Below are 24,397 nucleotides of genomic sequence, written 5' to 3'. Positions count from 1 at the left end.
TTCTGTACAGGAAAAATGAATTATACAAATTTATTTGCTAATATAATAATTTTGTACTATTATCAATTTGTTGATATGAATAAATGTGTACCTCAGGCACAGGTAATTAAATAGAGATATCCAAGTCATTATACTGCATGAGCAGAAAATATGCATATCCGATTATGGACTAGAGACACAAAATTCTCAGAAATAGAGTGGATGGGTATACAGAAATATATGCTTGTAGATTTATAATAAGGAAAAAATACAAAACGTCCCATTTAATAGAATTCCTCTGTCTCCTCCTCCTTTTTTATATTAATTTGTACTTGATTTAGCAATTTTAGCATCCTTAAGCTTAATGAATGGCTTTTATAATTACATTTGGCTCAAATATGCATTAACTTTATGCTAATGATGGGACTAATGCAGTGTCTGAGTGTAAACCAAAAACCTCATGTCTGCAGTGGGCAATTTAATCTTTCTTTTGAAGAATTTGTAATGTGAAACTCCATTTAGCTTTGTAACAGCCTTTCTTAGGGTCAAGCACTTTCCATTAAGTTTGGTATTAGGAATAAGAGAAGATGCATGACTATGTCTTCATCACAGAAATAAACAAGGTAATTAATCCTTATTAATACACAGAAAGGAGCATCTAGTAATGAGGCAATGTAAAAGCCATAAGTTTCAGTATTTAACTGATTTGTTTTTATTTTCTTGCATATGGTACTGTGAAAGTTCAAAAATGGACTGTAGTTATTTGGGTGGAATTTTGAAGCTCTCCTTTATATTAAGAAGAATTCCTCATTCATAACATGTAGACATTTCCTTCTTCTCTGACACTATACTATAAAAAGGAGTGCCTCCTGGTTAGATTCTAAGGCCAAAGTCAAAACTGTTCAAATTTACTTCAGTGGATGTTTAAAAACTTACATAGGACTAGAAATGGATATAAAAAAAAATAGATATTTTAAAGCAGCATGTTCTTGGAGAAATTTTTTTATAAACCTGTATCAGGTAACAATATACAATTTAATAGTATTAAAATCTATTTTGACTTAAGTAACTATTTACCTCCTTTTTTTTTTTTTTTTTTGCATATGTTCCCTTTAGATAAGAAACGTGGAAACCAATCAATGTTTAGACAACATGGGCCGTAAGGAAAATGAAAAAGTGGGTATATTCAACTGTCATGGCATGGGAGGAAATCAGGTAAACTTTCATTTAATCAGCTTCATGCTTTGGGGGGGAAATGTTGTTAAAATGATGAGTGTAGGCCATAGCTGGAATGCTCATAACACATTTTTACTTTAGCAAATGAATTGGCCTTCAAATCAAGAACAAAATTAGCTATTTTACTGTCCCACGTATTGTAATATAAGACAGCAGAATTGAATAAAAAGGACAATACTTTCAATGAGCCCAAGTTAATGAGAATAGACAAATATTTTAGACTCATCTCATTTTATCATGCTGAGCAAACGAGGACTACACTCTATTCTGTTATTAACTGAATATAAAATAATCATTTGGCCACTGCAACAATTTCCTGTGGTAATTATTCTATATTTATTTGGGTAATTTTCATGTGCCTCAGAGTTTCTAGAAGATTTTGAATTTCAGCAAAAATTTAAAGTGTTTGAATCAACACTAAAGGCTACCTAAAAGTCTAGGACAATATCTTTCGTGTGATAGTCCAATTAATTATTGGTATCTCTTCAGAGCATATAAAAGGTTCTGTATTCTCCCTAAGCACTGAGAAGCAGCACTACAGTGAGCGCCATCCAGGTCACTTGGCCATGTCTGGGCCTGAGCAACCCTGCTGCCATGGCCTTTTTGAGAGGTAGGATTTAGAATTCCTGGCAATTGTAATAAGGAGTAGAATTGGAGATGGTTGAATTGGAGATGTTTGAGCCTCTGCTTCTTTGTAATTGGTAAAATTTCTTGGTTAGCATGACCTGAGATTGCACAAGTGTCCATACTTGATCCAGCACGGGTGTCTTCATTCTGTATGGCCACACGTGCTGATTAAGTTTTGATACCACAGTTTATGCAGGGCCTGTGTGATTCTGTAGAGAACATTAAAAGTAAGTTTTTCCCTTAAATATAAAGCAATTAATAATTCAAATCCTAATTAGTGTTCCAAAGTTTCAATTCAAGCAAGAAAATATTTAAAATCAAGTTTCTAACTTATGGCATTTGGGAAAATGACTTTATGAAAGAAGATGATAGAAGCAGTAATTCAGGCAGGACAATAACACGGTATTAAAAAATGATCCAGCACAGTGTCATATTGATTCATGATGAATGTGAGCGGCCTCTCAGGCTAAAAACCAATGAAGTTCAGATAAATTCATCTGGAAACTGAAAAAAAAAAAAAAAGCTTAAATATCATAAGATTAAATGTGTGGGGTTTATCTTGTAACTTAATAACTAGTCTAAGGTAGTCAATTAAGGACATTGGTTGGGTCCTCAACAATTCCATTAAAAAAACAGAAACATTTTATCTTTCCATTTTTCAATCCTTCAATGAAGTTTTGTCATTGATTGATCTTAGGAGGGTTGCCGAAACTCCAGAAAACACATGTACATTCAAGACAGGAAGAAGTGGGGAAGGGGAAACTACCACAGCCTGTCTGTCCTTTAATTAGGGGAAAAAAAAAAAAAGCCTTCTGGAGGCTGTACATACTTCCACCTACGTCTTTCTGGATGAAATTAAGTTACTTAGTTAACACCCTCAAGTGCAAAAACAGAGAATCTATTTGGCCTCACACTCACACATGGCTGCTCCCTTAGTTCATTTATCCTGGGTATTGGATGAACATTTAAGAGTGACTGCCTCATCTATTTCAATGAATTATGGGGAAATTTTTCAACTAATCATCTGCACCATAATGTCATACAGAATTCAAAAAAGATACATTACTTATGATATCTCCCTAATTCTAATGCAGATTAAAAATAGAAGAAGGTACCCCAGGTAAACTATCCACTAGGTTCATTAAGGTTGCAAGGTTAGTGTTCAAAAGGACAAATAGTTAAATATTCATATTTGTCTGGATGATACCCTAACATATACCTAGATTATACATGTTAAAAGTTGCATGTTGTTTGCAGGGTCTATATCTTACTCCTCTCTTTATCCCTAGCACTTACCATAGTCCTTGGGATTTGGTACATACATAATAAATACTAGTCAAGTAATTAAATGAGAGACTACATGAAGCAATGGATTTGTACCTTAGTACCATGTAGACATGGCCAAGGAAATTTAGCTGTTATTGTCATAGTATCCAAAAGAATAGAAAGACATCAAACTCCAGGCTTCATAAAGCAAAAAAGTAAACAATATACATAAACCAATTTCTACATACATTCTGATATCTCTGCATTGTTAACTTAAGGATAAGAGAGAAATTAAAACCAGTATTTCTCCATCTTCATAAATAATTATTGATGCATACAACTATATATGAAGAATTTTTGGAGTACTTTAACTATATAATAAATAATAGAAACAACTAAGTACCTATTAAGACAAGAATAATTAGATGAATCTTGATGTCCACATAGTATGGAGTACTGTATGCTGCTAACATAACTGAGGAAGGTCTATAGATACTATCATCTAGAATTCAAATGTAGAAAAATATCCAGGGTAAAACTTAATTTAAAGGATTTTACTTTTTGAAAACTGGATGTGAGCATTTTCATTTATGATATCTGTAGTATCCATATACTGACAGGATGCTCTATAATCTATTAGAAATGGATAGAAATCTGGAATATAGATCACTCTAAAGAGAGGAAATCTAGAAAGAAGTTAGAATTGGAATAGGAGTTATCACTTTTTACTCCACATTTTCTGTGTATGCGTATCACCTTCATAATAAAAATGGAGGATATTAGACTACTGAGTGAGAATTAAATAAAAAACAACATCATCATTTTGTAGAACCACTCTCATCTGATTGAATGTTTTATGGGTAAGTTACTTATATTTCACTTTATTTTATTTTATGTACTTGTAGATGGACACGATACCTTTATTTTATTTACTTATTTCTATATGGTTCTTAGGATCAAACCCAGTGCCTCACATGTTCAAGGCAAGTGCTCCACTGCTAATCCATGGCCCCAGCCCTACTTCAGATTTTTAAGCTTTAATATTTGATGATTTGTAGAATGGATAAAATATTTACCTCAAATTTTTTTCTCAAAAGGCTAGTGAAATCCTTAAAACAATTAACATTATATATGATACATACTGGACTTTAATATATACCGGTCTATTTACATTAAATGTCCCCTTTATTTACAATATCCATTTATGTTCTCAATTATTTTTATTTCTACCCCTAAAAGTAAAAAAGAAAAAGAAAAAAAAAGAAGAAGAAAGAAAAAGAAAAAAAAATGTTGGTTCAGTGGCTAATGCCATAAGCAAGATAAAAATTTCACTCTTTCTTTAGCATTGTTTAGCTGAAAGCAATGAACTGTTTCTCTTGTTATTCTAACAAATATATATTTTTAAAAAGCTAAAACCTCACATAAAAGCCTATTATTATGACTTGTGCTTTGATAGAATTCTATATTTCCAGGATAATTAATACTTTGGTACATGTTTAAATTTTTTTCCTGTTCACTTTTGAAAAGAACAGATTTTATGATTTTATTCTCAGAGTTACCCTTTCTGTTTTCACTGCTATTCTTTCATGTTGCCATGGAAACAGCATCTATTTTTATGGTTATTTAGTTTTGAATTTTTATAAGTAGCCCCCAGCCCATAAAAATATTCAAATTCTTTCTCCTGCTTTTATAGGAAAATCATAACAACTGTTAACATCATTTTTAAAAAAAAAAACTCACTTTTCTAAAAGAGTGTGCTTTATGTTTGATGACAGTTATTCCTTAAACATTTCTCCTTGCACAGGAGTCTTGGTAGTTCTATTTGTTCTTAAGTCAAGACATCAGAAAGAAACTTGCTTTTAAGTAGTTGTTAGATATATTCTCCTTAAACACTCAGATATCCAGCAAAATATCAAAATGAATCGATGGAAGTTTTTGTCCCAGGAATATGGTAAAAGCAAGTTTACAGGTGGGAAATGTTATTAAATTTGAAAGGGTCATCTTGAGACAATCTTTGTAAACCTTTAAAAAATAAAAGTTATCTATTTTAGAGAATCGTGACAAAATTAGACACTCCATTCCTATCTGTTGCTGTAATGCTTTCCTTTCATTAGCAAATAACATCATGTTGATTATTTAACACTTTTAAAATAATTAAAGCAAAGAGGAATCTGAATAACTTGTGATAAATGTTTACAAGTGAAAGGAAGTGAAAGCAAAATGAAAGAAAAAGTAAAAGAAGGGGAGACAGACCTCAACAGATCAGTGATGCTTTATTAAGCACCAGAGGGGCACATTTTCAAGAGAGAAAATGACAACTGGTTACAATAGGGGTCTGAGTTTTATAGGGTTCAGTGAGACTGAACCATAGCAGACTGTGTGGGTTGGGCAGTCAGAGGGAACAGTTGTGAAAGTTGAGAGCCCATTGCTGCTGGGAAATGGTGAAAGTCCAGAGCCCACTGGTTTCCTTCTCTCTGCTAGGACCCATTCCTCCTTTTGCCCTGGGGGTTGTTTCCATATCCTTCATTCCAAGCTCTGAAGGGTGATAATGAATAGGGGCATTGATACCTCTGTCTGGCTGCTTCCTCCTAAAAAGACCCCTCCTTTTTAAGAGTCCTAGGAGAGAGTACCAAGAACATGGCAGTCAAGGCTGAAAAGGGGTGTTTGGAAGGAACCTCAAGGTCATCATAGGCAAAGTCCTCTTTTTGTGGTTTCAGAGAATCAGATTGTGAGCACAGGAGGAGAATGGCTTTGACATGTTCCTGGGAGGTAGTTTGAGCTAAATGGGTCACCTTACTAAGAAGCTGTTTCCCTATAAAATTTAGAATACTGAGAAGCCAGGTGCGGTGGCACGCACCTGTAAGCCCAGTGGCCGAGAGGCTGAGGCAGGAGGATTGCAAGTTCAAAGCCAGCCTCAGCAACTTAGTAAGGTACTTAGCAACTCAGCAAGACCCTGTCTCTAATTAAAAGGGGGGGCGGGGATATGGCTCAGTGGTTAAGCACCTCTGGGTTCAATCCCCAGTATCAAAAAAAAAAAAAAAAAAGAATACAGAGAAGAAAGTTATTATGAGAAAGATGAATATTAAGATATTAAGTAGGACATAAGGGGGAATAACAAGGAGGTCTGTGATTTTAGATCCCCCACTAAGGACTACCTGGAATTAGCTAGTTCCAGGCAGTTCTCGGTCCTAGACCTGTTTAACCTTGTCTCTTACAAATTCTGATTGGTTTACATTGAAACAGCATTCTTCCCTGATTAGTTTTGTAGGAGCAGATGCCAGGGAGTCCAATTGATTTGGTAAAGTCAGTGCTGAATCAGTTACCTGTTGGATATCTTCAATAACCTGTTCTAATAACTTTTTATACTAATGAATTGAAGTTCCCAATCCTGCTCCTCCTGGGCCAATCTCAGCAGATATGCCTAGACACACGAGTAAGGGAATAATTTGGAGGTCTCTCCTATGTCCAGTGTGTGTTTGTAAAGTCAGAGATGATATATAGAAAACATAAGAAGAAGAAGATTTGGGTGGGTGTCAGGTCAATGAATGTCCCTTGAACCCAGAGTTCCAAAATAAGATCTAGTAAGTTTTTGAAGAGGAGAAAGATGAAGGAGTAGTGGATATGATAAATATAATTCAGATCTCTGAGAGTTTTAAGAAAGTATGGAAGGTCATCTGAGAACGTGACATTAGGAGGTTTAGGCAGGAGGCTCAGTTTTTTTCTCTGAAATAATTGAAAGGCTCATAATACATAGTTGGTAGGGCCTGTGGGAACAGAATAAGAAGAGGCATTGGTAGGAGCAAGTGTTAAGTTGCTCAAATGGACCCAAGAGGAAGGCCTTCTAGTTTGGCTGCAGTTGGGATAGTCAGAATAACCCTGAAGGGGCCCTTCCATTTTTCTTGTAAGATTGAGGGGGTAGGTATACTAGGTCCCCTATGGAAATAGGAGGGGCCCTCCCAAAGATTGAAGCTGGGGAAGGTGGGAGTGACATATTCCAGAGGGCAGCGCTGAGGTGGGCCAGTAGGGTATTCAGAACATCAGAGGGAAGGTTTGGTGATTGAGGTTGAATGATAGGTGGGATAAGGGTTGTTAAAAGGAATTAAAATAGGCTAATCATGAGAGGCTTCTTGGGAAGACCTTGGATTCCAGAGAAAGGCCAAAGGGAGGAGCTTAATTAGATTCTCCTGGATTTCTATAGATGGGTTAACCCATTGCCTTTAAGGTACTATTTGTCCTCTCAACTTTTCCTGAGGACTGCAGGTAGATAGCGAATGTGGAAGTTCTCTTTTATATGCAAAAATTTTACTAATTTTTAGGAAACAGAAAAGGTGAATTTAGGGCCATTGTCCAACTGGAGGGAGGCAGGTAGACAAAAACTGGGATTATTTCTCAGGAAAGTACAGCTACAACTGTAGAAGTCCTTTTATTGGTAGTTGGGAAGGCTTCAACCACCCAGTAAACATAGTACCAGGAGATATTTCATTTTTCTTATAGGGGCATTTGGGTGAAATCAAATTGCTAATCCACAGCAGAAAGGGCTCCCTTAGCTTGGTGTGTGGGCAAACGGGGTGGTCTCACATTGGAGTTGGGATTAGCCTTGAGACTGGTGGTACAAGATTGAGAAATTTGTTGGAGGTACAGTAAAGCTGAAGAGGACAGGCTTTAGGAATAGTTGAAGGGAGTGAAGATTGGAATGGAACAGATTGTGAAGGTAGGATAATAGAGCTTTAGTTTTGTCAGGGGGAAGTTGGAGTTTTATGAGAACAGGTTATATGAAAGGATTTCAGAGTTCATGATGACTGAGAGTGGTGCCCAGAGAGAGCAATTTATTTGGCCAGTTGGTCAGCCTCATTATTTTCTAAGAAAATGTATTGGTTTTTGGCTCAATGTCCTCTTCAGTAGAGGATGGCTGCCAGGCAGAGTAAGAGAGTAAATTTTTTTAAAGCCTCTAGTAAATTGTACTAGTAAACCTCTAGTAAAATTTTAATATAGCTAGCATTGAAAATGGGTGCTCTTTCTGAATAAGGAAACCACTCTCTCCAAATTAAGATGTTAGAATAATGTGATAGGTATATTTGAAATTAGTAAAAATTTGATTAATTTGTCCATGGATACTAAGGCTCTAGTAAGGTCTACTAGTTCAGCCTATTGAAAGGTTATGCCTGGGGGTAGAGTTGAGGCATCAATTATTTGGGTTATAATGAAGGGAGAGTCCACAGTAGTTTTACCTCAGATTAAGGCATAGCCTGGGAGGTAAGGGGGCTGTTTGGGGAGCTTCTATTTGTGAACCAGGCTGGGGAGTCAGGGAATGGTCGATCAGTTATATGTGAAAAGGGGTTCATTAAGAAGTAAAGGGTGTCAGGACAGGAGTGAGAAACCACAGGGGTAGAAGGGGTTTTTGCTAGGAGAAGAGTAGGAGGGTTCAATGAGGAGTCTTGCTGGAAGGCAGTCAAGGGATCCAGAGTACAGTAATTGGATCCTGGCTGAGGGGTTGGAGAGGAATGATCAATGACTGAGGAGATCTAAGAGGAGTATGTGGTAAGAACAGTGATAGGTTGATAAAAGGCAAATTTGTGGGCCTCAGGGATGAGGAGGGCTGCTGTAGCTAAAATATTGAGTCATTGATGCCAGCCTTGAGAGATAGAGTCAAGTTGTTTTGATAGGAAATCAATGGGGTGGGGGTATCCCCCACCTTTTAGTAAAGGACTCCTAGGGCTTGTCCATGTTCTGAGTAGAGGGACAGGAAGAAAGACATTAGGGTTTGATAGATAAAGAGTTGAGGATTTGAGAAGAGAACTCTAAAAAGTAGAAATGGTAGAGGAAACGGAATGTGGAGATGGAAGAGGTTAAAAATAATCCCATTTTGAGGCTTCATAAAGGGATTTGGCTTTAAGAGAGCATTTTGGTATCCAGATGTGAAAATAAATGCAACACCATAGGAGGGAAAAATTATTTATTTTAAAGGAAGGTAAAGGTATATCCTTTAGAGCCTAAAGTCTTTATGCGTATATAATATGGGTGGTTGGGGTTAAAAGGATGCCTAAAATATTGTACCTGAGGGGAGCAGAGCTGGGCTTTAGATTGAGAGATCTAGTACCTACCCGCCAGGAGGCCAGGAAATTGAGGAGGATTGTAGTGTGATGTGTGGAGAGTCCTATTGAGGGGCTACAGGGTAGGAGACCACCTACACATTGTATGAGGTGACTGGGAGATACATTCATGGTGGCCAGGTCATTTTGGAGAGCCTGACCAAAGTATTATGGGCTATCCCAGAAGCCTTATGGGAGAACAGTCTAATTTAATTGTTAAGAGGAATTAGTGCCTGGGTCAGTTCAGGTTAAGGCAAAACGTGGGCATGAGGTAGGATGGAGGGGATAGTAAAGAAGGCATCCTTTTTGTCTAGCCCAAAAAATGGGTGGGTGGCGGGGTATATGAAATAGTATGTGTAGAGAGGGATTCAGGACTACAGGACAGGTGGAGATTATTGCCTCATTGATTTTTCTGAGGTACTGTACTAGCTGGAATTGGCCATTGTTTTTTGTGTTGTTGTTTGTTTTTTTCACCAAGGATGCAGGAGTTGTGAGGAGAGTGGTTTATTGTAAGAAGATGAGCTTGTACTAAACTGGAGATAATGGGCTTTAAACCCTTGAGAGTTGAGAAAGTGAGAAGATATTAGGGACGGGTAACATAATGTGTAGAGTCTTTTAGTTGGATTTGAGTAGGAGGATGTTGTTTAGCAATGTTGGGTTGAGAGGTGTCCCAGACTGTGGGGTCAATCCTAGTGAGGAAGGCATGATCAGGAGGGTTAAGGGGCGGAGAGAGCAGGTCCAGGCTGGAATGTATTTAAAAAATGGTAGTAGATCTTAAAGGAGGAACTTTCTCTAATTGTCTAAGCTTTTTGTTTGTTTGTTTTTTTATGTATATCAGAGGCTTTCAATTGTGGAGGAGATCTCAGCCCAATAGAGGAATGGGACAATGTGGCATGAAAATAAAAGAGTGGGATAGTGGGGGGGATCCAAATGTGCAAAAAAAAAAAGGGCTATCTTTAGTGAATGTGTAGGGGTTCCAGAGACTTCCACAGTAGGGGTATTTGCTTTGGAAGTAGGTCCATGCCATTGTGTCAGAAGGGAAAGACTTGCCCTGTGTTGATCACAAAAGAAACTGCGTGGCCATTCACTATCCCTGTGATCTGGGGCTCTTCAGATGTGAAGTGATATGGGCAGTGGAGTTGGACCCCCATCATTCCAGTAACTCAGTGTATGGGACTTGGGAAGTGGGTCATACTGAAAGGAGGGGTGTCCTTCCCTGGGGACAATTCATCTTCTAGTGCCCCCATTTTCTGCAGTTGGGACAGGGCTTGGTGAAGAAGACTCAGGGCAAGCTTTTGCCCAGTGTCCTATCTGCCCACATCAGAAAAAGGCCCAGGAGGTATCTGGTGAGACCACAAGCAGCAGGTGCTTTTTTCTAGGGTTATGGATGGCTGAGGCCAGACGTTGATATTTAGCTTGGGATGTTTTTCTTTCTCCTTTTTGGCCTCTTCTTTGTGGCATCTAGAAATTGCTGCTGAGGAATCTCTGGAACTTTCTCTAATTGTCTAATTTTTTTATGTATATAGGTGCATAACTGACAGTAAATTATTAGACATGGCAAAAGAGAGTACTGGTGGGAGTGCTGAGATCTAGGTGGTATATTTGGTAGCTTCAGTAAGTTGAGCCAAAAAGATGGCAGGATTTTCATCAGGATCTTGAGTGATTTCCCTGACCACCCTTGTCATAATTAACGTGGATATGAGAATTTTTTTTGTCATGCCCTCAAGAAGGTAAGTAATCATGTGTTGGAATCTAGTAACACCAGAGTCTTGAGATTGGTATGTCCAATTAGGTTCAGCCATAGGGAGGGCAGTATCTGATACAGGATTAATATGGGATTTGGGGTACTGAGGAGATTGGCATGTTCTCTAGCTACTTGCCAAATATGGGCACATTCATCTGGACTCAGGGTGGAAGTGAGAATATAGTAAACATCTGCCCAAGTAAGGTGATAGGTCTGAGTCAGATGTATAAACTCCTTTCTAAATGTAGTAGGATTTTCAGAAAAGGAGCCTCATCTGTCCTCAACATGGGATATATCTGTCTTAGAAAATGGAACATGAACTCAGTCTGTCCCTTCAGCTCCTGCCATTTCCAGGAGAGGGAGCACATGTTTCACTGGAAGAGTTTTAGATCTTGTAAGAGGATGTGATGGGGACAGGGGTTGGGTTTAAGGAGGAGAATTGGATGAGGGGACAGAGGGACCCGGTGGTCTGTAAGGAGTGGGTTCATTTGCTATTTTGGGCACAGTTGTGACTTGCTGGGAGCCATTAGCCAAGTAGGTATGACAATTTCCTTGCCAGCGTACCCCATGTTGCTGACATGTTGCAGCGACATTAACTGTAGGTGACCTTGCTCAAGGACCAAGGCAGATTAGGGTGTTCCCGGTTTTAAGATAATCGTGTTTAGGGCGTTCCCAGTTTAGGTTCCAGGTTTAAGGTTTAAGATTATTCCTGCTGGGAATAGGGCGTATCCTGCTGCCTGAGTTCCCCTTGAGTTCTCACGTGATTCAGACAGTATATTTTGGAGATAGAAGCCCAGAGAACGTGGATTTGGGCAGAGAACGTGGATTTGGGCAGAGAACGTGGATTTGGGCAGAGAACGTGGATTTCCCCAGAACGTGTTTGTAGAGTGCCGGTGTGAGTTCGGGAATAAAGAGTTGCTGTTTGAATCTACAAGCTGTGTGGTGGCTCGTGATTGTGTGCCCAGCCAGACTGCGGCATTTGTGCCCAGCCAGACTGTGGCAGTGACTCAGTTGGGATATTGAAATAATGAGAGAGTCCTGAAATCCTAATGTAAAGATTCTCAAGGCACAACGGACTTGTATATAGGAGATCATTCCATCTTTCCTCCCTGTGCTATAGTGTTTAGGGAAGAATTTGTTAAGAAAGCAGGTGGTAGATTACCAAGAGGAGATAAGAGAGCCAGACATTTAGGTCACACAAGTGGCTTGAATTTAAAAGTGACACTTGTTTTTTCTTTGGTCTCAACCTGTTCTCTGCAAGCCTTGTAAGTCTTGCAATCTCTGCAGGCTCTGTAAACCTTGGAGAGATAGTAATCTGGCAGAAGCTAAGAGAAGTAAGGGAAGCTGATGTTTTGTGCAAAACCTCTTACATGTTCCCTTTGTTGTTTGGGGTTATCATACTCACAGGACCATGATTTCATATTATGCCCCTCAATTTGAAGTGGGAAAAACCCCTGCTAATGCTCTGGGTGATGTCTCCACTAGAGAAAATAAATAATTTGTATTCCTGAACTAGGACAGATGAGGAGTTTTACACTAATTGGAGTTTTGCTCTAATTAAGTGAGGCAGATTTTCTGGTCTTTTTCTTGCCAGATGAGGGTAGCATAGAAGAAAATGTGTTTTATGAGAGTCTAGAGAAGGTATTCTAATTTTAAATCTAGGGAAGCTCTATCTTGAGAAAGTCTCATAATGGGCCTCTGTTTAACAGGCAGACAATATGTATAGAATTGGGGTGGAAGCATTTCTGAAGAGGGGAGATTGCTTGACTCACACACTAGCATTAATGTTATTAATGGGTCATTAATTAATGGGTCACCTCTTTCCCAAAGACTTCAGATCACACCAAGATTTTATCTCAGGTTCCAAGATTCATTGGGTGAGTGTGCCTTCCACCATTAGGCCAAATCATTCAGAAACAGAGATAGATAGTAATCAATATTTGGTACACCTGAGGGCTGCAAGGTTCAGACTCAGGACATGAGACTTTCATGCAGCACCAGGGAGTGGCCTCAGCTGGCTGCCTTTAGTTGTCTCAAGCCTTCCTCTGTCCCACGCACCAAATTTCTCCCACAGAAAAGAAACTTTGAAGCAAGTCAAGACCGACATTCCTAACACCTCAGTGAAGGAAAATCCAAACCAACTCTTGACTTTAAATGAAAAAGAAAGCTGGGGGTCAGGACCTGATCTAGGGGGCTTGTGGAACAGGAAATCAGCAGGAATGAATTGTAGAGCAGAGCAAGGATGACATAATAAAGTCATTGAGCAAGATAAAAGAAAGCTTGGAGGAGGAACCTCAGGTCATTTGCCTTTCTATGGAGAAAATTGTCTAAATCCTGGAGAATTTGGGGGATCAAAGGTCCTGAATTTGGGCCATCGATGCAGGTTGTCTAATTTATATTGCAGCTGGATCTGAGTACTAAGCCTAATGAGGCATCTAATTTGAAGGTTTTTAAAATTATTTATGAGACAACCTAATGGGAAGTAGACCTCATGTTGGAAAGGTTTGACTGCAATCACAGTTGAGATCAAAGCATCATTTCATATCTCACATCACTGGACAGCAGTTCTACCAGAGAATGAGAGGGCATCCCCTTCTGCAATCCCAATGGTAGAAGACCAGCCAAGTGGCAGGGGGCTGGGGCAGGGCGCCTCTGAGAGAGACTGGAAGGGATCTTGCCTCTTTGAAGAATGAGAAGGCAGGTATTCTTGTAGGAACAAAATGGAGAAAGTGGTCCTTGATCCAGAGGTCTGCATGTAAGAGAAGGTAGAAATTGGAGATGAGAGGATTAGAAGGAGGATGCCTCCAATACCAATCAAGGATCCAATACAAGTCCTTGTTCTGTCCACGTAGCAATGAGGCAGCAAAAACCTAGCCCAAGAATGGGGTCAGTTTGGGGCCACGTGCCAGCCACTGTTTAGCCAAAGTACACTGAGAGGGTATGGTGAGTCACCTTGAATGAGGCAGAAAGAAAGAGAAAAAAGTCAATATGGGAATTCAGCCATGCTATTTGTGGCTGGGGGCTTCCCTGGCCTCAGAGATCCACAGAAGTGCCAGACCATCAATGGAGACCATCACTTTCCAGGTCTCATTGGCCATTTAACATGTGTGTTATTAACCTTTGAGTGTAAGGCATAAAGACAGTGAGACATGAATGGTAGAGGTTTGTTAGGATGGGGAGGGGTGAAGAGCCTTGAACCCCCATCCTGGTTTCCAGCACCAAATGAAATAGAAAGTAAAAGAAATGGAGACAGACCTTAGTGGATCAGCGATGCTCTATTAAGCACTGGAGGGACACATTTTCAAGAGAGAAAATGGCAACTGGTTACAATAGGTGTCTGAGTTTTATAGGGTTCAGTGAGACTTAACCATAGCAGAATGTGTGGTGTTGGGCAGTCAGGGGGAACAGTTGTGAAAGTTCAGAACCTGTTGTTGCAGGGAAATGGTCAAAGTCCAGAGCACATTGTTTTCTTTCTCTCCATAGGGATTGATTATTTTTATATTCTTCAGAAAGACCTTGTCTTCAAAGGAGGGACCCATTGTCCTCCTTTTCTCTTTGGAGGTTGTTTTTCCATATCCTACAGAAAGACCTTACAATTTACTGACATAAAGTATTTTAGTAGAAGTTACTAATGTGGAGATTATCTTCTCCATATTTCTGAAAAAGATGACAAGGATTTCTGGAAGTAGTTCCCCATCATCTCTTCATCCCCTAGCCTCTGATAGGCTCTGGAATCCACAATTAATTAACTATTGTGAATTTCAACAGGCATTTTTAAACTCACTTGTTTCCAAACTGGGATGATTTTCTTCTTTCGTATGGTCATCCAAAATTGAAACCTAACATAGGAATTTCATTTCTTGTCAACTAATCCTGGCATTTCTATGTAAAAATGTCCTTTGTCTCCTACTTTGCATTCACTTAATTTCGGGTCTTTATCTGTGTCCTAACCTATAACTTTTTAATCTGTATGGTTTAAATATGTCATTATTCCTATGATTGTATCATTCATGTTAGGTACAATTTAAAATCTTATTAAAATCTTTAACAGTTCTCCACTGCCCAAAGAAGAAAGTCCAAATTTCTTAGTTTGATCCACAGAGCTCCTTTTACTTTCATCCCCATATGGCTTTCCAGCTTGATCTACATTGATATTCTGTGCTTGATCTGCATTGATGTTCTCTGCTGAAAACAAATGTCTGATAATTTCTCATCCCCTGCCCAGTCCAAGCATTTTCAAATCTGTTCAGTTCACTGATACTGTTCTCCACTTACACTGTTAGCTCCATCCTCCATCCTCATCTCACAAACTTAGGACATACCACTCAAAACTCAATTTAGTTTTTCTTCTGTGAGCTATCAGCTAGCAATGCCTTAATGTGCATAAGATGTATTTCAATAGATAAACTTACAATTTATTCAGTTCATTTCCTGTAATCCAATACATATTATTTATAAATTTCCATTGCTATAGGCCAGAATTACTATCCTTGTAGCTGATATCTGGTGAATATCCATACTTCCTTCTTTAGAAATATGTTTACAAATACATATGTGGAATCAAAGGTTATACAACATTGTTAAGCTTTTAATGTATAGTGACAAATTATCCCTGTACATAAGACTAGTGGCTAAATTAGGAAAAGGTTCCATGATAGATATTTAATATGGATTATGCTCTTTGGTTCTCACAACATGGTCAAAGTACATAGTGTTATTGTCCTGATTTTACTCAGGATGAATTGAATGGAAACCCCGAGAAATCAGTAGCATGATTGAGCTGGTAAAGCCAGTTTGAACCTAAGTCTCTCTGATGCCACACCAGCTTGATAGTCATTGTGTTTGCATGGATTCCCAATCACACTTCCTTGGGTGTATAATCACAGTGGCCAATATTGATGTTGTATTGTGTTTTTGTGTTGTTCATCCTTGCCAATTTAGTATGGAAGATATTCTTCTTGTTTAAAACATACTTCAAGCATTATCAATGCATTTAAAGATTTAAAAAGTCATTATTACAAATTTCCTAGTTACAGTTTTGCTATGTTTCCTTTGAGAGTTAAGGAATTCTTTTTCTCATGTCATCTATAAGAACACTGTATTAAATAAAGTTATTACCACAAGCCATTCATATTATAAATGATTTTTTTGACTTCAACACTTTGTTTATAGTATGTTTTGACATACAGAACTTTAAGCAGAGTATATATTCCAAACAATGTTTGTCTTTATGCTTTTTCCTTTTTCATGCAGAATTGCCATTCTTTAAGGTTTTAAGTAGGTATCTTCAAGACATTTACATCATCCTAAAGAAATCAGTATCAATATTGGTATTGATTGGTGCTCACTCTTACTGAGCACATATTAAATCTACTCTAGTATTTATACTAATTTTTATTTAAAATTTACATAAAATACACTTAAAATTTGGTACAAATTGGATTAACATAATATTTATAAAATTATCACTTTACTTTGAAATCAAGCATTAATATAAAAATTTTTAAAAATTGTGAATGTTTCCCTTTGAATTGCAACACAACTTTAATCAAAAAGGAGAAAAATGAAAAGCACCCCCTCTACATGTTATACTTCTTCCTTTTAAAGACTTAAATATAAAATGATGGAAAAATACAGTTTAGAAAATGCATTTATAATGTTTTTCTTTCTCCCTAGAGCCACTCATTTGGAAAGAGCTAGAATTCACATGGAAACATTCCATGTAATTTATTGTGGTAAATGATTCAGAGCCATTTTTCAAGATAGCAAGCCTTTAGGGAAGCTTATGCTAACCATTTATTAATACCCTGTTTCCTGCCAAGATATAGAAGAGATCATCAGATATTGCCTACACTTTCATACAAATGTCTCCTCCTCCTACTCTAAAATGTGACTATTTATACTTATGAAGAACCTAACCTTATGATAGGTATATTAAAAAGTGAAGGAGTAAACAAACATTTTATCTTTTCATTACAAACCCTCTCCTAGAGAAAGCTTAATTATTTTAGTAATGCATTCTAATGTTCTCACAGATTGTAATGAATACATTCATTCAACAGATATGTATTTATTTTAAACTTTGAATTTTTATAAGTACTATAATTACTTAGACGCCATTTCAACAGTAATTTGGACCCCTTTTAGGAGTTTGCACAGTGGAATTAAAACTTACCAGGGATTTCACAAAGTAAATTTGCAAGTGAAATGAAATAGCCTATGAGGAAAGAAGGAACATCTACCATTCATTAAATGTTTAAATGAGTTGGATGTATGCAAGCTGGAAGGAACCAGCGTTATCACAACTTCTATAGAAGTAGAAATTATTCCAAGAGCATTTCAATCTCATTAATACTTAGTGGAGAGAACTTCTGTGTTTTTTGTTGGCTTATGTTCCTAGCAGGAAACTGAAAGATAGTGGGAGTGGTATGGTTTCTTAGGCTGTTTAGGCTGTTGTAACAAAAATATAAACTGAATGGTTTATAAGCAATAGAAATTTATTGCTCACAGTTCTTGAGACTAAGAAGTCAAAATCAAGATGCCAGAAAATTCAGTGTCTGGTGAGGGGTTGTTCTGTGGTTCATAGATTACACCTGTTTTTCAATGACCCAATATGTTGGAAGGGACTAGATGGCTCTCTGGTGTTTTTTTTTTTTTTTTTTTTTTTAAATAAAGACTCTTATCCCAATCATAAGGGCAAAGCCATGACCTAATTATCTCCCAAAGAATCCACCTTCTGATACTATCACATGGTCCTTAGATTTCAGCGTATTCATTGAGGAGGAGGAGCCACATAGCAAATGGTAACTTGATTCAATCATTCATCAAAGAAAAACCTGGTTATCCTAGCCCATATTACACGCTCTAGCATATGGCATTATTAGCAAAAAATATCCAAAAATGCAAACATTTCACATTGACCCAGTTGTTCAGGGTCATGAACTACCACCCATCCTTAAGTTCTTTAAACCAACAATTAGTTTTCTTCCAAGTAAATATCAGGAGAGCCTGCTTTCATGGGATTTATATAGAATCAGCAAGGTCTTAGAATACATGTTCATGTCAATGCATCTATTATTGCCATGTTACTCTGTTTATTCTTGGTTCTTTATATTTTATTTTCCTAGGAAAAAGACCATCTCAAATTATCTCTAAGGAATCTCCAAAATCCTATCAATTCCTGGGCTTATACCCATTGGTTTAAATCAACTAATGCACATTTCTACTTGAATGACCAAGTATAGCCTCAAACTCAACGTGTCTCACTTCATCTTTTATCCAGAGTCTTTTTTATCCTTGTAATCTCTCTATTCATTCATGTTTATATTTTCTCTCTCATATTTTACTGTCCCTTGCCTTCTCCAAACTAATAATGAGCCCTATGAATTCTTCTAATTCTTTTCTATTTACTTTTCCCTCTTCTTCCACTAACAATTCTACTTTCCTAATCCTTGATCACCTCACATTTCAGTTACTATAGTTTCTAGTACTGCTCTGTGTTGTTCCAGTCTGTCTTTATCTGTACTCTGCTTCATTAGAAAATGAAGTGTGCTGACTCCTTGTGAAAAAAAAAAAAAAAATCACACACAACTGGAAAACCAAACAAAACCATTAAGGAATTTCTAGTTATTTCAGCAAAAAATTAACATTGCTCTGTATGTACTTTTCTTACTGAATACACAAACTTTACTCCATCAGCTCTGTTAAACTGTACTACACTTTTAAAAATGTTCTTATTGTTGGTTTCTTGTTGCTTTATCTTAATCTTGCCTTGTCCACACACCCATTTGTCATGACTTTTCCCCACTTTTCTAATGTGTAAATCCATCCCTCTAGTCCAATTTCAAAACCCACACTTTTTTCCTGCTTTTCAATATACATGGATATTCCCTTCTTTTCAACTCATAGTATCGAAATTATTCTCATGAATACACTCCTAATATTTCTCACTTTTTTAACCATTATGCTGTCATTTAATCATGTATAAACTTTTTGAAGAATTAGTTCATCTAAAAAAAAAAATAGTAAGATTTCCCTCCAGTAATAAAGTCTGTTGGAAGAATGAACAAGTAGGCCAATTTTTACAAAAATTTCAAAATTATTTAAGAACATGTTAACACAGATACAAGTTTCAAATTTTCAGAGAAACCACATCTACCTAGAGAATGAAAGTGTTCCTATGGAAATGCTTAGAATTGGGACTGCAGTCAAGGAAAAAATGTCCCTCTTCCCTGGGTGGAAGGGGGGAAATCCACATTCTAATCTCTGGAACCTGTATTACCTTATATGGCTAAAAACATCTTGCAGTAAATTACATCTTGCAGTAATTACAGTAAAGGTCTGGAGACAGAAGCATTACCCTGAATTGTCTGTGTGGCCCTAAGTACAACCACATGAAGGAGAAGTGAGGGGAGAGAGAGATGGGCACAGACAGAAAAGGAAAAGGCAATATGACCGTGGAGGCGGAGCTTGAGGGGATGTGGCTGTGACCCTAGGTGTGGTAGCAGTCACCTGACACTGGAAGAAGCAAGGAAACATTCTTCCCAAGAGTCTTTGGAAAGACCTTGTCCTGCTGGTACCTTGGTTTCCACCCAAACTGATTTGGATTTCTGGCCCCTTGAAATGTGAAAGAATATTTTTCTGTTGTTTTAAGCCACCAAGTTTGTGTTAATTCTTTTTAGCAGCCAGAGGAAATTAATGTAGAGGCTCAAAAAGTTAACTCCAGAAATAGTCATGCTGAGTGTTCACAAAACAACTCACTTCTCTGGAAAAGAGCTCTGAGACTTTCTCAGAGTCAGAGACAGGTATTATTTCATCCTGTCACTTCAGGAAATGAGGTGAGTAGCTACAAGGAATGGCTCTAAGTCATACTGGTCCTTCAGAATGTTTTAATCAGAGAAAGATTGTTTCAGGGGATTCTATTTTTACTTGACTTTTTTTTATTGACTTTGGAATTTTAGTAATTGTTGTAATAAATAGCATTGTCAGTAGCTCTAAATCCTATATTAATATAAAGAAAAAATATAAAATAACTAAAAGTAGATCTTTAAAGTATTAAATGATAATGACCTCTTCAGTTAATAGCTAATATGGCATACACAGAGTATTAGAAAATTGCTTCAATTGCTTTTAAAAATCTTAATCCAACAATTGATCAATCAATAAATAATATTTTCTTAATTTAAGCCTACATTATTTATATTACAGGAACATCTTTGTAAACTTAAAGTTGATTAGAATTTGTAGGAACTTGAGCTCATTTTCTGATTCTGCCCTGTTTGGCCTGGTCAGAGTGTTTCTGGCTTAGAAATAGCAAATCTGTTGTACTCAGCTTTTTTATTTTTCTCATGAGTTACTCAGATTATAAGATGATTTTTCTTAAGGTTTTTTAAAAAAGTGATCATGTGTATTGTGAGCACTTTTTTTCTAGATTTATCTTTTCTTCTAAGTGTTATAAACCTAATGTTTCTACATGATGGTACTTAGCCTCTATCACATAGGAGACTTTGTTTTTCAGAAGCCCTGGGAAAATTGTCAATAATAGTTAATTTCATGAAATCCTAGATTTGTTAAATAAGCTACATCTTTGACTTTGTTTTCTAGCCAGGAATACAAAGTTGTTATGACCTCTGTGTCAATAATATAAAAACAAACCAACTTCAAAAAGTTTCAATTTTTTATATGTTGAGATCATGATGATTTCTAGTATGATTCTTGATAAGAAAGCAGTATGAGGACCCCAGAATGAACATATAGAAGCAACTGTCTATTAGAATGATTTTAAAATTAATGATGATACCACAGTATCAATGCACACAGTAGGATAAAAGAAATATTCTGTCGATTAACCCATTAATTGAAGTTCATCATCATCATCATCAACCAATGTCTTGCCTTAAAGAGCATACAACTAAATTCTATTTAATTTTTATAAGGCATAAACTTTAAAATGATACTCAAGCTTTTTGGGGGGAAGTGTACATTAAGTTGTACACTCTTTTATCTATAATTATATATATCTATAATTATTACTTATATAATTCATACATTGAATATACTTTGGTATATTGAATATACTTTGTCATCTCTATACAGACACTAATCTTCATGTTGTGAAGAAGGCCAGTTGTGTTCATTTTATTAAGGGGCGTCCCAGAAGGTTTTGAAAAAAATCGCATAGCTTTGTGCTCCTGACTAGAAAACAGAGTCAAAGGTGAAATAGCTCAGAGTCTCATAAGGCAGAAAGTTTAATACCACCCTAATTTAATGACCTCCTGCCCAAACTCAGATACACACTTGACACAAAGACACAAACATCTCTCTTCTCCCTCATCTCACACCATCAATAGAACTCTTCTTATTGGGGCTGTTAACTGAAAAATCTACCAAAAGAAAAATGTTTTACAATGAGCAGCATCCATCTGCCCCCTCAGCCCACCAATTTACCTGCTCTGACGGTCTTATTACTGATTAGCAGTGTGAGTTGGTTTAGTTATTAATACTTTGCATGTTTTTAAGGACAGATGAGGCATTCTTGGTCCTGATAGTCAACAAGTGTGATTGGGGAGAGAAATAATATGTATTGAATACTTTTTGAGCAAAGGAATTTTATTTGGTATTTTAAATATATAATAGTAATATGCCTATTTCTATTTTTATCATTCTTATAATATATACTAAGTGTTTTCAATATATAATTCAATGTCAATTACACCCATAATCATATTATTTATAGTATCTCTTTTATCTATAATTATATAGTATCTATAATTATTACTTAAATAATTCATACATTGAATATACTTTGGTTCTCATAATAAATGTAGATAAATTATATAATTTTATTATAATTATTATTTTAAATTATTATTAATGAATAAACTGAAGTTAATCTATACAACTCATTCCAACTTATCCTAACAGAGAGCAGTATTAGAGCAGAATCTAACTCTATATGTCTAATTTCAAAAATCTGAATTTTTTCAAAAAAGCATATTGCCATAAGGAATACTGAGTGGGAGAAGTGATAAAATATATATTATTTAACCAGAACTTAAATGAATTACATGTTGTCTAAAATATATTTGTTCAGCGTCAGTGATTTCTTTTATTATATTTTGATTGTTTAGAGCCCAGGAAAAAAAGTATCTGAAAGTTTATCTCCCTTTTTGAAAGGTATATACCTTTTGAGATATTCTACTCTTAGAAATATCCAGGTCATGCCAATGTTCTCACCCTTATAACCCTCTAGAAAACTGGAAAACAGGTGCTCCCCATTTTTATGAGTGGCTCATAAATAAATATATTATACAAAGGGAACATGATTTTTTGCATCCATCTATCCAACCTTGCTAATAAGACATGTTTCTCCTATTTTCTAAAATACACAAAATATGTCATAGACAAAATTGCCCTCTTCATGTTTTTTTGTTTGTTTGTTTTGTTAGAAATGAATATAAATAGGATTCTGATTCTCTTGTCTGGAATTGTTTGGATCCTTTCTTTGTGCTCATGTAAAGACATCAGATATACACTCTTTGAAAGACATGGACACTTTGTAAGGACGTCCTGCTATTCCCTCCATCCCTCCATCCCTCCATCCCTCCACCAACACACAAATCCATTAGCAGGAGTATCCAGAGTTCTTACTGGCTAATTAATGAAGAGATAGAAAGAATGTCATCTCTATACAGACACTAATCTTCATGTTGTGAAGAAGGCCAGGAGTGTGTGTGTGTGTGTGTGTGTGTGTACACATGTTCATGCCTGCATGTGTGAATAAGATGGGAAGGGAACTGAGAAACTTCCTTCTAATCATAGAAAGGATCTACCGCAAGATTTACAAAATGTTGTTCCAGAAACATGACTTAACCTTTAGCCCCATTCATCCTACATTTTATTTCTATTTTTAAATTAATTTTCTTTTCTTGGTACACTATAATTATACATAAAGGGATTCACTGTGATATATTTGTACATACACATAACGTAATTTGGTCAATTTAATTCCCCAGTACATCTCAAAAGGCCACCTCCATTCTCATACATATTCTATTTCTCCATGGCTTAGTTCCTCATTTCCTTACACTATCCTCCATCACACCATACTTGAAGTCAGCCAGCTTTGAAGAATCTAGGAGTATCACTAGACCCTTTAGATTTGCATCTTTATTGACATGGTGAGTTTCAGTTATGCCAAGTTGCTATCCTGTATATATCTTAGTTCTATTTGCTTCCTTTTCTGCCTTTTGTATTTGAGCCTTGTTTTGAATTCCATTTTGTTTCTTAGATTGTCTTTTTAATCTAAATCCCTTTGAATCTTGTGAACATTTTCTTTTTTATAAGGTCTACGTCATATGCCTTTAAGTTATCAGAGTCTACCTCAAGTTGATATTGAAACTGAGAGTAAATTATAGGGGTCTTATAAATGTCTAATTCTGTTTACCTTCTATCATTTTGCCATTGTTGCCAAACATGATACATCTACACGCATTACAATCCAGAAATACAGTGTTACAATTTTGCCTTAAAACTGATGTTTTCTTCTTCTCCTTCTCCTTCTCCTTCTCCTTCTCCTTCTCCTTCTCCTTCTCCTTCTCCTTCTCCTTCTCCTTCTCCTTCTCCTTCTCCTTCTTCTTCTTCTTCTTCTTCTTCTTCTTCTTCTATCATGAGGAATAAAAGAAGAGCATAGTAACAAATAAGAATTCAGGATTTACCAGTTACTGCTAATACTTTCAGGGAAAATTAAGAGATACCATATGTATTGTATATAATGTTTCATTGACAGAAAAAACACTGCAAACTTGAGAAATTCTCAGCTTATAACTAATGTAGGAATTAGTAGTCCTAATATTCTCTATCTCTATTATTGGATAAGCAAGAGCAGCAAAGCCAGATGATTTGTGAAATTTCTTGTCTACTGACAGGAGACAGGAATTCTGAAAGTTTGATTAACAATAATTTTGAAAACTATCTCATAGCAATGCAAGAATCCAAAAACTACTTCTCGATTTAAAGGAAAATCCCTATGAATTGAAAAATAAACTGAATAGGAAATATCTACTCGTAATCTGTGAACACTAAGAATTCAAAACTAAACTTAAAATTCAAGCAAACTGTTTTTATATGAGAAATTTGGTGATGATATTCATTACATACCAAAGTCCTTCCTGTGATCACCTTTAATTTATTTATTTATTTTTTTTTACTGGACTAGACATTAGAGAGCATTATAATTTCCTCAGAAATTGGTTTATTTTTATCTTATGGACTCCATAAATTGTGTAACTTTTCAAGATTTTTTTTGGTACAAAATACATGATATACCCAGAGAAAATTGAATATATTCTTTCTACAAATATTTTCACTTATTTAATTTTTTAAAATTTAATCAATCCCTATTGTTCCTACATATATATAAATAAGAAAAAAATAAAACCTACATTTTTTTTTCCTT

General features: G+C 36.4%; 1 protein-coding gene across 2 annotated transcripts in view; it reads left to right on the top strand.

Annotated features, from left to right (window-relative positions):
- Nucleotides 1-24,397, top strand: part of Galnt13 (polypeptide N-acetylgalactosaminyltransferase 13) — a 472,574-nt gene that overhangs the window by 427,111 nt on the left and 21,066 nt on the right. For both annotated transcript variants that reach the window (XM_071619398.1, XM_071619397.1), the window contains exon 9: nucleotides 1,096-1,194. In XM_071619398.1, coding sequence (XP_071475499.1) covers nucleotides 1,096-1,194 — 99 coding nt within the window. The remainder of the gene's footprint in view (nucleotides 1-1,095; nucleotides 1,195-24,397) is intronic.

Source organism: Marmota flaviventris, chromosome 11 (genome assembly GCF_047511675.1).
Source record: "Marmota flaviventris isolate mMarFla1 chromosome 11, mMarFla1.hap1, whole genome shotgun sequence".
NCBI lineage: Eukaryota > Metazoa > Chordata > Mammalia > Rodentia > Sciuridae > Marmota > Marmota flaviventris.
The sequence above is the reverse complement of the archived record's forward strand: the minus strand, read 5'-3'. Positions and strand labels throughout refer to the sequence as shown.